General features: G+C 37.6%; 2 protein-coding genes across 3 annotated transcripts in view; one reads left to right on the top strand and one right to left on the bottom strand.

Moving 5' to 3' along the window:
• The window catches only part of LRRTM3 (leucine rich repeat transmembrane neuronal 3), a 143,785-nt gene extending 138,437 nt beyond the window's left edge, over nucleotides 1–5,348 (bottom strand). Inside the window, exons 1-2 of the mRNA XM_059397524.1 lie at nucleotides 4,780–5,348; nucleotides 2,867–4,398 (exon numbers count right to left, since the gene is read on the bottom strand). Coding sequence (XP_059253507.1) covers nucleotides 2,867–4,398; nucleotides 4,780–4,783 — 1,536 coding nt within the window. The 5' untranslated portion in view covers nucleotides 4,784–5,348. The remainder of the gene's footprint in view (nucleotides 1–2,866; nucleotides 4,399–4,779) is intronic.
• Nucleotides 1–17,249, top strand: part of CTNNA3 (catenin alpha 3) — a 1,804,468-nt gene that overhangs the window by 775,310 nt on the left and 1,011,909 nt on the right. The gene's annotated exons all lie outside the window — the stretch shown is intronic.

The raw sequence follows: 17,249 nt of genomic DNA, 5'->3' as shown, positions 1-17,249 counted from the left end.
TGACTAAACTGCGTTTCTTCTCTCTCTGGTAAAGCATCCCAAGTAATGACTGAATCCATTCTGCATCGACATATCTGTGTTGTATAGTTCAAGAGGCCAGGCGGTTTATTTAACTGTTGTCACCTTTGAGGGAAGTCAGATACTTCATGTAAATTTGGAATAGAAAAATGGGATACCAGTGATATGTCTTTAATATGCTATGAGTTGGAAATACTTAATGAAAACAGACTTGCAGTATGTAGTCCAGAAAGTGTTGTGGGGGTGGGGGTGAAGACAACAACTTTTGAACAGGAGAGCACTGACCAGGTGGCTCTGTCAAATTTATGATGGTGAACTAGTTATTGTCTAACCTAACAAGAGTTCTATATTTGTGATCAGAAGATCCTAAGAAATAGAGAAGCTTCATTCCCAAAGTGGGGGAGGGGGGCTAAATAAAAAATTTCATGTCCTGAATCAAAATAATTTTTATAATCTAAGGAATTTTATTTTAGTTCTATTATTACATTCATAAGTAAAGTTAAGCACTAAAAAATGACCAGCCTTCAAAATGTTGGTCATTCATTTAATCTTACACACAAAGTGGCTTTGAATTTTAGAAACACTTTCAATACAACAAACCTATTTTATATATGCTGCTAGGATCACAACAGTGAGAACTGTAAGAATTCAAAAATATAAGTATAGATATGTCTTGCCTAAGTTTATTTGGTATCCATGACAAATGAAGCAGAAGGTCAAGTCAAAGAATAGAAATGGGCTTTTTCACTTTAACACTGCATTTAATTAATACAATCATCTTCAGTACAGATAAAAATGAGGCTGATCAAAGAAATTTTCTTTTTGAGATGGAATATATATTTACTGACATTTTATGAAAAATGAAAAATTACAACTTCAGTGAAAAACATCACAGTAGGCTCAGTCATCCAGTTACAGTACTGTAAGGAAGTATCTGCATTATTAATCAATTGGGAATCTGTGACTATTTACCATTAATAAATATACATTCAACAATTATTCATGGGTCGATATATCATAGTTAGGATGCTTTTCTGCATCTCTTTTAAGATTTTAATCAAAAGCAAAGTACCTTGAGAAATCCACTTGAAATGTCCCCTTCCCTTTATTGCTTATAAAAGTATGATCTTTTAAAAAATCTGTCTTCCTTGCGATTATATTTCATGGGGACTTATCTAGATTTTTCCTCTCAGCATATGAAAAGCCTTCAAACTATATAAAAATGCTGGTTAAAAAAAATAGCCATTCACTTTTTCTTTTTTGCTGCAGTGATTTTGTTTTGAAAGAACAGGGATGTGGTTAAAGATGTGGAGCTTGGCAAGCCAAATTAAATGAAAAAGACTCAATGTTTCAATTCCTGATTTTTGCTCCTGCAACAGGATTGTTCATTTTGGAGGATGAGAGGGGATACAATAGAGACCACAGACATTTTTCTAAAATCTTAATGAAGTGTGGTCAAAGTTACTTAAATACAGAGGGTCTGATTTGTGCTGCAGTCAATAAACTTTCACCTACGACATAAAAACATGCATGCAGCTTGCAGATTGCCAACAGGGTTTGTACAGAATCATACTGATGGATGAGTTCCCAGTGCAGATGAACATAGGGACACTGTAACGTCATCAGTAGAAAAGCAAAGGACAACTGCCATAGTTTGGTCTTTTTTTTCCTCTAAGATGTATTTTAGACATTTATTAAGATGTTATCAAAATCATTCTTTTCAATGAAGCTTTTGGTGGCAAGCATGTCTTGGAATGTGTTCTCTTTATGCCTCTGAATGAAGTGTCAGTCATTAGGGGACTAGCGTGTGCAGGGCACATAATGGAACACAACAGGACAACCAGACAAATCCCAGACAGAAAAACAGACAGAGCTAAAGATTTCACTCACTAGATTAAAGTCCTTGAAAGAGCTGGAAAGAAATTCTGGTAAGCTCCCAACCATATGCAAATAGCAAGCTGCCTTCCCATTTGCAAGCCTCATCTCTGAAAACTCCCTTAGGTGAGGAACAGTGGAGAAACCTGCCTCCTCAAATTTGCTTCTTGGTTATTAAGTTAATTAATTAATTTAGGCTAAATAAAGGCTAGGAGAAATTGACAGTGTGAAACCTCTAGTATGATTTTCCAGGGATGGATTTCAGAGACAAGGCATTCAAGTCTAAAACTTTGTATTTTTACCATCTCATGTTTTTCACTTGTTTATTTTCAGCATTTTAACCCTTCAGCACTGTTCCCTGGGCTCGCTTTCCTGTAATTCAAACAGCTCTGGAAAATTGCCTGTGGTGCTTCTTTAACCCAGCACCATCTTTTGATAATTTCCTGCAATTTTCTTTTTAAGCTAGACCGTGTTTTAAGGCTCTGTGTCTAAATGTTTCTGTAATCAAGCATTCTCCTAGAATCAGTTTGAGCTCCCAGTACCTGGGTTCATTCACTTTTTTCTTGATTTGCCAAAATGAACAGCAACCCTTCTAGAACTATAGATGTGGTCCTACCAGAAGAGAAATAACAGTAGCTGTGGGGGATTACTTATGGGAAAGTGAGTTTTATCTTAAAACAAGTGAGATATTAATGCAATCAGTTAAGACTCTTATACAATAGGCATTATATTAAACCAGAGTTTGAGCTTTGCATTGATTGTGGTATTTAAATTTCAATGGACTGATTATGTAGGAGAGGAAAATGACCAGTATTATGAATGTGCTGAAACGGACAGGGAAGGACCTTGCCTGCAAAGTGAGAGGGAGAGGGAATGGGAGGGGGCACCACGTTCCCTTTATAGTCACCAGAGTTCAATAAAGCACCACTTATTTCCCAGCTTTTAAGAGCGCTTTTATCACAACGGTTCATACCTCACACTCCCTGGAGCCTGATTTGTTATAGGTGCAGGGTCCCGTCCCATTCAGCAGCATCTCGCTGGTCTCCGTGTTGGTGGGTTTATAATCTACATAAAATTCCTGGGTGCTGGGAGTCATTTGCTTTAGGGACTGTCTTTTCTTTTTCCTGTGCCTTCGCATGAGGGAGCGCTGCTGTAGCTGCTTCATGCTCGCAGGGTACCGCTTCCATGACACGTAGATAACGAGCAGGATGACGAGCACGGACAGGAAAAGGGCCACGCTCCCTGCGATGATTTTATGGAAAGAGATGTGCTCGGTGTCAGCATCGGTCTCGGGGCCGGGCTCCGTGGCTCCCACCGTGGGGGGCAAAGGGGGCTTGCTCTCATGCTTCGGCCGGGGAAGCTTAGGCTTAAATGTCGGCTTGGGGAGAGCCCTGGCCAGATCAAACCTCTCCGTGGTACTTTTGCCACAGATGCTGTAGTTCTTCACGGCATCGATCACGTTTACTCCTTGCAGCTCTTTGGGACTGGCACAGATAATTGTATTCTCCCTCAGACCTTTAAAACTTTTCAGCCAGTTTACCAGGGAACAGATATTTCTGCTGCATTCCCATATATTCCCGGCAAGACTGATGTCATTGAGAGATATCCAAGAATCCAAAATCTCTTGACCAATAAATGTAAGCTTATTGGAATCCAGGTTGAGGCGCTGCAGATTTGGGACACACTGGAAAACACTAGGTCCACTAAAAGCTTCAATCTCATTGCCTGATAAATCAAGCCTTTGTAATGAGCTCCAGGTCCAGGACATGGTCTGTCCTATGACACTGATTTTATTCCACTGCAAGTAAAGGTTCTGAAGGCTCACCAACCTTGGAAAAAGGGCCAGGTTGAGCTTAGAAAATTGATTGTGCTCCAGGTGAAGTTCTTTGAGTCTGATCATGCCAGCAAAGACATTCCTGGCTAAACTTCGGATCCGGTTATATCCCAGGTCCAAAAGTTCCAGATTGCGGCAGTCTTGGAATATTCGCACGGGGATGGTTCTCAGGGAGTTAGACCGTAGATGTAAACTCAGCAGCTTCCGCAAGCCCCGAAACTGTTCAGATCCCAGAGAATGCAGCTGATTATAGGACAGATCCAAGTTCCGTAAATTTGTCACAGGTCTGAAGGTATTGTTGAGAAAATAGGAGATTCTGTTGGAACTCAGAATCAACTCTTTGAGTCTGCGTATTCCATTAAAAGCATTCTCATCAATATTGCTGATATGATTATGGTCAAGGTACAGCCAGGTGAGCTGGTTGAGCCCTTTAAATTGATTATACTTAAGTTTTTGTAGGCTGTTATAGCGAAGGGACAAACCTAAGCAACCAGCAGATATACTTGAGGGTATCTCCTGTAATTTCTGAGATTCACAATATACCATTTTGCCTTCACACCTACAGCCCTTAGGGCATCCTCGTTCGGCAGAAGAAAGCATTGTCAGTAAGACAGTGGGGGCTATAACCAGTGCTACAGCTGATCCGCTCAGTAGCCTAATTACATTGAAACCTGGAAATAAAAACAACTTAGAAAAGTTATCCCCCCAAAAAGGAATTCATTTATTTTTAACCAAGCAAAAATAGACATGTATTTTCTTTTTTTAAAAAAAATTAAATCTAGATAAACAACATTTAATACCAAATATTACCTCCTTGACATTTAAAGAGAATTGTCTTTAGGTTTTTTTTTTTTTTTTCTAAATAGTTAAGCAAAGAAACGTGTCCACTAAGCAATTGAATTTATAGTATTAAGCACAGAAAGGTAATCTCTAAAATATTTAAGGCAGAATTACAACACAAACTAGAGGGTATTGTTTTTGTTTTTGTCTTTTTTTTGTTTTTGTTTTTGTTTTTTTTTTAAGAAGGAAAGAAGAAAAATGACAAAACATACCCATCCTTTGTATTGTTCAAAGGTCGTCCTTAGGTCTTTTGCTTTGGCTTAAGGGGCCACTTGCATGACAGCCCCTGTCAGCTGCACTGTGAGTCAGGGCTCGCTGACACCCAGGAAGAAAAATTGGACCCCTTGGGAGATGGACCGATTTTGGAACATTATTCTTTGCCAGCCACGCAGAACACTCCAAGAACAAATAAATTCCAGCACCGCATTTGTAGCAAAACATCAAAAAAATCTTCCTAGGTAATAGGATCTTCATGGATATTACGTTTTTGCATCTTTACAGGGTTTTTTTGTGGGGGGGGGACGTTAAAAAAAAAAAAAAAAAACTGGCTTCTACAATTTCTTCTTATCGGAAAGCATGATGTATTCCTCCAGGCAACGTGGGGCTACCTGAGCTGCCACATCTGTATTCCATAGCCCAGCATTTCTGGTGGTGAGCACCCACTTCAGCCACAAAGCTGCGTTGGAGCCCAGGAGGCAGGAGAGCCCCGTACCGCACACACGCTCAGCTCACTTCTGCAGACTGTCATTCTGAAAGCTGCTCGGACTGTTGCTTTGGTTTCAGTGAATGCAGTCTTATGTAAAGCTGCCCCCAGTGGTGAAGAACATTATGGGCATGTGCAGAAATGTCTCTCTTTTATCTTGCAAATGAGCAGGCTCTCTGCTGGAAAATGAATGATTCTTTTGGGTGGCTCAATGGGAACTGAATGGTCACCGTAATCAATAACTAGCAACATTTTCTGTAATTTCCAAGTCTTGTTTTACAATTTGGCAATGTCTTTATTGTCTGCGTCCACTTAATCGCTAAACATGTACTGCCTAGAGTTTTTTCTGGAGCTTGACATTAAGTTCACAGACCAAATGTCAATTTTTCTTAACCCCAACGTAGGCTTTGGACTGAAATTTATAAAATGACTTATTGAGCTTTTAACAGAGAAGCATTAACTGTCTGCCCATTTGACCTCTTGGAGTCACAGTGATTATATTACAGAAGGTGTCTCAGGATGCTAAGATAGATGATACATTTTGGAATAGTAGGGATAACTAATGACATATAAATTGATGTGTCCAATAGCTTTTCTGGTTTTCTACAAAAGACATAATTGGCTTAATGGCTTATGGCTTGGTTTGTTGTTTTGGTTCTGTCATTTGTTTTTAATTAGAAGAGAAATAAACCATTTTTAGTGAGAGTGGAAGAATCAAGAGATCATTTGGTTCAGTTTATTGATGCGGCTGCTATTTATTGCACTAATAATATTTATTGAGCACTTCCTAAGTGTTTTAAATGAGCAATCTTGTTTTATCTTTAAACAATATTGTGATGTACGTCCTTTTATAAGTTTCATTTTAAAGATGAGGAAACTGAGGCTTGGCGAGGTAACTTGACATTCATGCAGCAAGTAAATGGCAGAGCTGAGATGCAAATCCATCTCTCTCTTTCGCTTGGACCTCTAACCACTAGATGGTCTTCAGCAACAGTGTTATCTTCATCTGAAAGTGAGTCAAGTGAAAATTAGCCTGATTAGGACATTGAGTCAAGGAAGTTGTAATATCAGTCAATCAGTTAATCAATCTTGCTTCCTAGGTTTGTATAAGCTTTGGTATGATTCTTTGAAAGAAGTATTATAAAAACTAATAAGAAGCAGTTTAGTCTAGTGATTAAGAGCATGGATTTTTGAACCTAGGATTAAATCCTGGCTACAAATTGTCAGCTATGTAAACTTGAATAGGTTACTTATCTTCTCTATGCCTCATTTTCTCTTCTACAAAATAGGTATGGTAACAAAAAACATTTCATAGAGGGTTTGAGAATTGTCAACTTAATATCTGTTAAGTACTTCGAATAGTGTGTAGCACATAATAAATGTGTGTTAGCTGTTATTTGAATATCAACTTTAATGTATTTGCTGTCATTGCTTATTGTTTAGTATTGAATATTGACTGTACCAACTATCATTAACTCACAAAGAGCCTTTTCAATGAACATTTTTATGTTATTCACAATGGATTTCTAGGATTCACTCAGTCTTACCTTCTTTTAATAAGAGAGCTTTTAAAATCTCTATCTTCTCAGCTTTATCTTTAAAATGAATCTTTTGGTTCTATGGCCCCTAACTAGTAATTAATGTTTAATTCTTTCTTCCTAAAGCAGAATATGGTAACATCTGTCCCATAGAGAAAATCATTTTGTTTAAAGATAAATAGTGCACCTTAAAAGTTTGCCTTGTCAGTCTTTGTCAGGTGAATTGGCTGTGGAATGACCCAGAGAGCTTTCACATTCTCTAAGGATGAGAAGTTGGGTAGTTGTTAGTCATGACAATCAAAAGGGTCCCACAGAAATAGTACCATGAGAATCACCAATTCCTCTGATAGTATGCTATGAAAAGGGCAGTGGTTCCTCCCAAATTATCCTTGCTATTAATGCATGTAAAGCCCCCAGAGAGCTAGTTAAACATAAATTTCTCAGTCTTTCCCTCAAGACTCTGATTCATGGGATGGTAGAGGCTGCACTTATCAACAGACTGATGGACAAGTAATTTTAAGAAATGCACTGTAAGGAAGTGATTAAAAATAACAAATTTTCTTCTAGTTGGAAGAGAGGATATGAAAGTTTGTGATATTGTGATGTAGGTTCCATGAGGACAAAGATAGTGTTTTGTCTACTTCAGTTTCTGTAATACCTAGAAGAGAACTTGACAAATAATAGATGCTGTTATTGAATAAATACATTTTTATGGGGATCATAAGTACATTTGGTGGGGAACAAAGTGGTTATGTAATACTAGTCTTGTGCACATGAGATTGAACACTGCAGTGTTCCTGAGCCAATGATATTGGATACAATTTTGAAGGAAGTGTTCTTAAATAAAGTGTGTAAAAGGCAAGAAACTAGAAAATGGAAACATTTAGGTCAGCAAGTGATCTCTACCTTTTATGTAAACATCTCATCTTGATAGTTAAATCATAAATTTCATAAGAAGAGTAAATATACTTTTGGATATTTCCTTTCACATGTTACAACTTTAATCATCTAACATCCCAAATGGGGCTTGGCAACTTGTATCTATTAAAAAGTACTAGAGGAAATCATATTTATAATGTCTATCTTATATCTCTATTGCTTGAGAACCTCTGATTTTTCTCCTTACTCTCCTTGCTTCTTCATGGAAAATAGATTTTGAGATGTCTGTTTTGCCTAACAGCTGCTGAGGGCTACTCTACCATGGTTGGAGATCCCGTCAATTTCATGCTGCTTCTTTTTCCTTCATTCCCTGGTGGCAAGAACACAGATGAGCCCACTGAAAATGTAATTCTCTCACTCTGCTTTTCCTGGGAGAAATCTTGGATTATTTATGGTGAATCACATTCTTTTCTGTGTTTCACACCTTGTCCTTAGGTTTCAGTCATTTTTCTGATACCTTGGCTTCTGACCTCTTCTTGCCCCATAGATCCGACTCCATCCTCACCTTCACAGTCAGTCTCGTGAATGATATTTCCTCTCAACATGAATCATTGGTTTCTTCCTCAATAGAAATGTATAGCCATTCTTGGACTGGGTCGGACTCCAGGGATTCTGTGTGGCCCCGACCTTGGCACTAGCCCTTAAGCTGGCATCACCACCAGATCTGTCTGGGGTCAGTGTAATGAAGTGCCTGAAGCAGGAAGACCATTCATAAGGCTAGTAGAAAAACCCCAAAATAAAATAATACAATTCAAAGCAGACTGAATACTTGAGACTGCAGAAATTAGCTCAAAGACATAGTCTTTTCCTTTCAAATGAAAGAAAAAATAAAAAAACATTTATCTCCTAAAATATTTTAGCAATCTCTTGTTGTACTTTTAAAAAGTTTATCCTCCTTTTACTTGTTGACTATAGCAAGCAGATTAGTTCTGATTTGCCTTTCAATAGAACCAAAATTATACTGCATTATGTATTTAAATTCTTTTGCACTTACCACCACATACAGAACAAACCATAAACTACCTGACAAGTTAAATCATCCCAATGAAACTATGGCCTTAATGATTTATACAATTATAAAATGTAGTCATGCATCTAAAGCCTTTTAAAAACTGTACGTATAGTACTTCAAATAGCTGTGCGTATTTTGCTTCAATTGGGTAAACCAATTCTAAGTGTATATTGCTCAACTTGTGTCCACTATGAAATTGAATTGCCAAAAAAACTTAGGAAATCAGGGCCTAAGGAAGATGTACTGATATATTAACAGTAGGTTGGCCTCAGGGATTTCATTCATTTAACAAATACATTGTTTGGGTACCTGCTATGTACTAGGTACTGTTCCAGACAGTTGGAGTATGTCAGTGTACAAAACAAAGATCTAAGCTTATATTCTAAAGGGGAGACATGGACAGACCCCCCCCCCCAACATAAATAGTATATTATTAGGTAGTAGGTACCATAGAGAAAAGAAAATTGAGAATAAGGAAGATTGAGAGTGTAAGAGGTGAGGTAAATTGTAATTTTAATTTTTTTAAAAGTTTTTATTTAAATTCCAGTTAGTTGACATACACTATAATATTAGTTTCAGGTATAGAATTTAGTGAATCAATACTTACGTAAAACTCCCTATGCTCAACAGAAGTGCATTCCTTATCCCCATCACCTATTTAACCCATCCCCTCCACCCCCCTCCCCTCTGGTAACCATCAGTTTGTACTCTATAGTTAAGAGTCTGTTTCTTGTAATATTAAATGTTGGGATGGTTAGGCCCACTAAGAAAGTGGCTTGAGCAAAACCTGGAAGGAGATGAGGTTGTTAACCTTAAATATATAAAGGGACTGGCTAGTCCAAAGGCCCTCAAGTGGGAAATCATATGTACAATGAATTGCAAACGGACCAATCTGTTTAGACTAGAGAGACCTAGAGTAGAGGAATTAAAGATGAATTCAGAGAGGTATTAGGTACTAGGTCATGGAGGGCTTCATATGTCATTGTAAAAATTTTGGCTTTCTTCTGGAGGAAACTGGGGACCAACTCAATATTTTGTGCAAACAAAAGATATGATCAAGTTACCTATTGAAAGGATAAGTCACACTGCTCTTATAGGAATAAACTCAAAATTAAGTTTTATTTATAAATATATTAGTAATATATAATATACTACATTATATAAATAAGAATAAAAGCAGGGAGATCAATAAGAAGGCCTTTGTACCGATCCAGGAGAGAGATGATGGTGACTTGGGCCATCACTTGAAAGTGATAAGAATTGGTTAGTTTTTGGATATATGTTTAGGTAAAACCAACATGAGTTTTCTAATGGATTAGGAGTGGAGGTATGAGATAAAGAAATCAAAGATGATTCCTATTTTATAAATTGAGCAACTAGAGGGATGGTGAAGCTATTAGCTGCTTCTTTGGGTCAAGTTTGGAGAATAGGATCAACAATTCTCCAGAGTAATTTATAAATAAATGTTGGAAACACCAAAAAAAGAGTCAGCACATTTGAATTAACTTTAAATTTGGCTATCACTTCTCTTCAATTTTGTGAGACTCTAATTTTTGAAAACATCTTGATATTAGCTCCCATCACCTAAGGTATTTCAAAATACAAAGGACCATGATGTATTTTAAAATATTTTATGAAATGTTTAGCAAAATTAGCCCCTGAACAGCAGCACCATGGATTTTTATTCAGATAATCTAGACAAAGACAATGTCTTTGCATATGGTTTTGGAAGGCAACAGAACCAAAAGATTTGGTGAAAACTGAAAATTACATAAAGATCAGATTTGGGACCATTTGGACTAAGTATACTAGAAAATAAATTCAGTGCATCCAAAATGTCCTTCTAAAATAATTTTGAGAATGATATATGTTTTTTACTGTGTATGTCAATTAACATTTGGAATTTGGAACTAATTCTGGCTAAACTTCTCAGGGTTTCAGTTGCTTATCTGCAAAATGGGACACATAATGCCTCTGTTATGAATTTCTAAGGCTTTTGTATAGGATCAATTTCCATAATTTATGGGTAAATACTTTGGAGACTATAAAGTTGTATAAAATGTTTCCAGAATCAGAGTACCTATGAGAAAATGAATTTTCTTTAATTCTGTCTAGGGTCTCTGGTCATGAGCATAGACTGCAACAAACATCTATCAAGGACACTAATAAGACCAAGAGTGGAGTAAGGCTTTACCAATAAATAAAAAAATTCTTCAGTATTACCTTTCTACTACACTTTCAATATCACAACCATTTATTATACAGCATACATTTTTGACATTCTGTATTCTACCTCACAAAGTGCTTTCACCAGTACATGTGTTTTTGGGGAAGATTTATTTATTTGAGAAAGAGAGAGAATGAGCAGTGGGGAGGGATATAGGGAGAGCAAGCAAGGGAGAAGCAGAGTTCCCATTGAGCAGAAAGCCAGCTGTGGGGCTCCATCCCAGGACCTGGGATCGTGGCCTGAGCCCAAGGCAGACACTTAACCAACTGAGCCACGCAGGTGCCCCAATTGATCTAGATATTGTAAAAAGCTTAACCTTTTTGATGAAATACCCTATCATGTGGTAGAGTTGTCCGAATGCTAACAAAGAGTTCCCTACAGCTATGAATAGGAGTTTCTTTATTTCTAGCTCTTAGAATACACATATGCACTTATACATTTGTAATTATATCCTGATCTTTCATGAGAGCATTAACATGTCTCTGAAATAACCTTAGTTTCCATCTGCTTGCTTCAAGGGCTCTATTAAAAACCGTGTTTGGTCACATATGGTTATGAGTGAGCATCCTTGACTTAAATAAATGGATAAAGAAAGTTCCAGATCTGACCATTAAAGTGGTCTCTCAATGTGTTTCTGAAATGAAGCAAATTCAAAATGAGTGAGACATTAGAGGGTTATCTAGCACATGTCCTCTCCCTCACTTGAAGGTACATTTATATTGTAACACCAATCCATATTTTTTTTCTACCTTTTTAAAAAAAAATTAACATATAATGTATTATTTGCCCAAGAGGTACAGGTCTGTGAATTGTCAGGCTTACACACTCCCAGGACTCACCATAGCACATACTCTCCCCACTGTCCATAACCCAACCACCCTCTCCCTCCCCCACTTCCCCCGGCAACCCTCAGTTTGTTTTGTGAGATTAAGAGTTTCTTATAGTTTGTCTCCCTCCTGATCCAATCTTATTTCATTTTTTTCCCTTCCCTACCCTCCAAACCTCCCACTTTGCCTCTCAAATTCCTCATATCAGGGAGATCATAGGAATTGTCTTTCTCTGATTGACTTATTTCGCTCAGCATAATACCCTCTAGTTCCATCCATGTCATTGCAAATGGCAAGATTTCATTTCTTTTGATGGCTGCATAGTATTCCATTGTGTGTGTGTGTGTGTGTGTGTGTGTGTGTGTGTGTGTGTGTGTATACATATATATGATGTGTGTATATATATATCACATCTTCTTATTCATCTGTTGATGGACATCTAGGTTCTTTCCATAGTTTGGCTATTGTGGACATTGCTGCTATAAACATTTGGGTACACGTGTCGCTTTGGATCACTACCTTTGTATTTTTAGGGTAAATACCCAGTAGTGTGATTGCTAGGTTGTAGGGTAGCTCTATTTTCAACTTTTTGAGGATCCTCCATGCTGTTTTCCAAAGTGGCTACACCAGCTTGCATTCCCACCAACAGTGTAGGAAGGTTCCCCTTTCTCCACATCCTCAACAGCATCTGTCATTTCCTGACTTGTTAATTTAAGCTGTTCTGACTGGTGTGAGATGGTATCTCATTGTGATTTTGATTTGTATTTCCCTGATGCTGAGTGACGTGGAGCACTTTTTCATGAGTCTGTTGGCCATGTGGATATCTTCTTGCAGAAATGTCTGTTTATGTCCTGGCCCTTTTCTTGATTAGATTATTTGTTCTTTGGTGTTGAGTTTGATAAGTTCTTTATAGATTTTGGATACTAGACCTTTATTTGATATGTCATTTGCAAATATCTTCTCTCATTCTGTTGGTTGTCTTTGGGTTTTGTTGACTGTTTCCTTTGCTGTGAAAAAGCTTTTGATCTTGATGAAGTCCCAATAATTCAATTTTGCCCTTGCTTCCCTTGCCTTGGGCGATGTTTCTAGGAAGAAGTTGCTGCGGTTGAGGTCGAAGAAGTTGCTGCCTCTGTTCTCCTCAAGGATTTTTATGGATTCCTATCTCACATTGGGGTTTTTCATCCATTTTAAGTCTATTTTGTGTGTGTGTTGTAAGGAAATGGTCTGGTTTCATTTTTCTGTATGTGGCTGTCCAATTATACCAATACCATTTTTTGAAGAGACTGTCTTTTTTCCATTGGACATTCTTTTCTGCTTTGTCAAAGATTAATTGATCATAGAGTTGAGGGTCTATTTCTGGGCTCTCTATTCCATTCCATTGATCTATCTGTCTGTTTTTGTGCCAGTACCATACTGTCTTAATGATGACACCATTGTAATAGAGCTTAAAGTCCAGAGTTGTGATTCCACCAACTTTGGATTTCTTTTTCAACATTCCTCTGGCTATATGATGTCTTTTCTGGTTCCATATAAATTTTAGGATTATTTTTTCCGTTTCTTTGAAAAGAAGTTGATGGTATTTTGATAGGGATTGCATTAAACGTGTAGATTGCTTTAGGTGGCATAGACATTTTTACAACATTTGTTCTCCCAGTCAATGAGCATGGAATGTTTTTCCATTTCTTTCTGTCTTCCTCAGTTTCTTTTCTGAGTACTTTATAGTTTTCTGAGTAGAGATTCTTTGCCCTCTTGGTTAGGTTTATTTCTAGGTATCTTACAGTTTTGAGTGCAATTGTAAATGGGATTGACTCCTTAATTTATCTTTCTTCTGTCTTGTTGTTGGTGTATATAAATACTATACAGCTCCTAGTTTCATTCATTTGTTCTACTAGTTTTTTTGGTTTCTATTTCATTGATTTCTCCTCTGAAATTTATTATTTCTCTTCTCCTGCTGGGTTTAGGCTTTATTTGCTGTTCTTTCTTCAGCTCCTTTAGGTGTAGGGTTAGGTTGAGACCTTTCTTGTTTCTTGTATAGTTACATATTTTCCTCTCAGGACTGCCTTTGCTGTGTCCCACAGATTTTGAACTATTGTGTTTTCATTATCATTCATTTCCATGAATTTTTTTAATTCTTCTTTAATTTTCTGGTTGACCCATTCATTCTTTAGTAGGATGCTCTTTAGCCTTCATGTATTTGGGTTCTTTCCAACTTTCCTCTTGTGATTGAATTCTAGCTTCACAGCATTGTGGTCTGAAAATATTCAGGGAATGATCCTAGTCTTTTGGTACTGGTTGAGACCTGATTTGTGACCCAGGATGTGATCTATTCTGGAGAATGTTCCGTGTGCACTAGAGAATAATGTGTATTCTGTTGCTTTGGGATGGAATGCTCTGAATACATGTGTGATGTCCATCTGGTCCACTGTGCCATTTAAGGCCTTTATTTCCTTGTTGATCTTTTGCTTGGATGATCTGTTCATTTCAGTGAAGGGAGTAGTTGAAGTCCCCTACTATTATTGTATTATTGTCGATGTGTTTCTTTGATTTTTTTTATTAATTGGTTCATACAGTTGGCTGTTCTCACGTTAGGGACATAGATATTTAAAATTGTTAGATCTTCCTGTTGGACAGACCCTTTGAGTATGATATAGTGTCACTCCTCATGTCTTATTATAATCTTTGGCTTAATATCTAATTTGTTTGATATAAGGATTACCACCCCAGGTTTTGTTTGTTTGTTTGTTTTGTTTTGTTTATGTCCATTAGCATGGTCACTTGTTTTCTACACACTCGCTTTAAATCTGGAAGTGTCTTTGGGTCTAAAATAAGTTTCTTGTAGATAGCATATTGATGGGTCTTGTTTTTTAATCCATTCTGATACCCTCTGTCTTTTGATTGGGGCATTTAGCCCATTTACATTCAGGGTAACTATTGAAAGGTATGAATTTAGTCCCATTGTATTGCCTGAAAGGTGATTGTTACTATGTATTATCTCTGTTCCTTTCTGGTCTATGTCACATTTAGGCTCTCTCTTTGCTTAGAGGACCCCTTTCAATATTTCCTGTAGGGCTGGTTTGGGGTTTACAAATTCTTTAGTTTTGTTTGTCCTGAAAACTTTTAATCTCTCCTTCTATTTTCAGTGACAGCCTAGCTGGATATAGTATTCTTGGCTGCATGTTTTTCTCATTTAGTGCTCTGAATATATCATGCCAGTTCTTTCTGGCCTGCCAGGTTTTTGTGGATAAGTCTGCTGCCAATCTAATATTTTTACCATTCTATGTTACAGACTTCCTGTCTTGGGCTGCTTTCAGGATTTTCTCTTTGTTACTAAGACTTGTAAGTTTTACTATTAGATGACAGGGTATGGACATATTTTTATTGATTTTGAGGGGGATTCTCTGTGCCTTCTGGATTTTGATGCTTGTTCCCTTTGCTGTATTAGGGAAATTATCTATTATAATTTGCTCCAATATACCATCTGCCCCTCTCTCTCCTTCTTCTTTCTGGAATCCCACTTATTCTAATATTGTTTTGTCTTATGGTATCACTAATCTCTCTACTTCTCCTCTCGTGGACCAGTAGTTGTTTGTCTCTCTTTTGCTCAGCTTCTTTATTCTCCATCATTTGGTCTTCTATATCACTAATACTCTCTTCTGTTTCATTTTTCTTAGGAGTAAGAGCCTCCATTTTTTTTTTTTTTTTTTTTTTTTACACCTCATCAATAGCTTTTTTGATTTCAGCTTGGTTAGATTTTAGTTCTTTTATTTCTCCAGAAAGGGCTTTTATTTCTCCAGACAGGGTTTCTCTAATATCTTTCATGCCTTTTGGAACCCAGTTAGCACCTTGAGAATCGTCATTTTGAAGTCTAGATCTGACATATTACCCATGTCTGTATTGATTAGGCCTAGTCTTTGGTACTGCCTCTTGTTCTTTTTTTTGTTTTTTTTTTTTTTTTTTTTTTGTGGTGAGTTTTTCCACCTTGTCGTTTTATCCAGATAAGAATATATGAACGAGAGAATAAAATACTGAAAAGGTGGCAAAGATCCCAGAAAAATATATACTCACCAAATTAGAAGAGACCCCAAATTGAATTTTTAAAAATTAAAAAAGTATATATAATAGACTGGTGAATAGTACAGAGCCACTCACTTGATATTGGGTGTATTTTGGTCTCTTAGAAGAAAGTACCTCTCACTAAAATAAGGGTAAACATGATGAAGGGATGGAATATGACTGTAAGGATGAAAATTTAAAAAAAAATTCTAAAAAAGGAATTGATAAGATAAGTTGGTTGGAAAAAGAAAGGAGGGGAAAAAAACGGTTGTTGGGAAGAGAATGTGCTCAGGCTGGAGACTTGGACAAAGCCCTCTGTTAGATTTAGGGTATATTTTGATCTATTAGAAGAAATTGTATCCCAAAATTTTTTAGAATAAGAAAACCCTTTATGTATACAAAAAATAAGGTTAAATACAATGAAGGATAAAATATGAATATAATAATGAAGGTTTATAAATATTTTTTAGAAAGGTATTGTTAAAATAAACTAGTTAAAAAATGTTAAAATAAGAAAGAGGAAAAGTTAAAAAAATTAGAGTAAGAAAAAAATAAAATTAGAAAAATTAATTAACTTTGCAAGACTAAAGAATTGTGGGGAGAAAGCCATGAATTCCATACTTTGCTTTCCCCTGCTCTGGAATTCCACTGTTTTCCTTGATTGTGAGCTTGGCCTTAGCTGGATGTTCTTGCTGATCTTCTGGGGAGGGGCCTGTTGTAGTGATTCTCAAATGTCTATGCCCAAGGCAGAATTGTGCTGCCCTTGCCAGGGGCTGGGCTGAGTAATCTGCTTGGGTTAGCTGTCAGGAGCTTTTGTTCCCTCCCTTTCCAATAGAGGTCTGGAGGATGGGAATGTAAATGGTGGCCTCAGTCTCCAGCCTGGAAGAGCCAAGAGCTGAGGGCCCCAATCCTCAGTGCACCCTCAGGGAAAAGTGCTCAATCACTCCCATCTCCCTGGTCTCTGGCCGCATTCCAAGCTCACCTGGCCTGTGACCGAGCACCTCCATCTCTGGCACACAGCCCCATTTGGAGTTTCCAAACCCAGCAGATGCCTGCCTACAGAGAAGGAAGGTGAGTCTCCCCGGATCTGCCACTTGTGGGCTCCCTGCTCAAAAAGCTGTGGCCTGAATGTGCTGCAGATCACAGTTTAAGGTAACCCTGAGGTGAGAGCTCACTCCTTGGCTCCATCTCTATAGCCAGTTTCTCTGCTCTGATACCTGTGAGCTCTGCTACACTCAGACACCCCCAATCCTTCTTGACCCCATGGGACCTGAGACTACATTGTCCCTGGGAGGGCTCTACCCCCACTTGCCCTCTGGAGTGATGTCCCTCAGTGGAGCAGACTTTAAAAGTTTGAATTTTGTGCTCTGTTGCTTGGCCCCT

Source organism: Mustela nigripes, chromosome 4 (assembly GCF_022355385.1).
Source record: "Mustela nigripes isolate SB6536 chromosome 4, MUSNIG.SB6536, whole genome shotgun sequence".
In the NCBI taxonomy this organism is placed as follows: domain Eukaryota; kingdom Metazoa; phylum Chordata; class Mammalia; order Carnivora; family Mustelidae; genus Mustela; species Mustela nigripes.
This window is presented reverse-complemented; position numbering and strand designations above follow the sequence as displayed.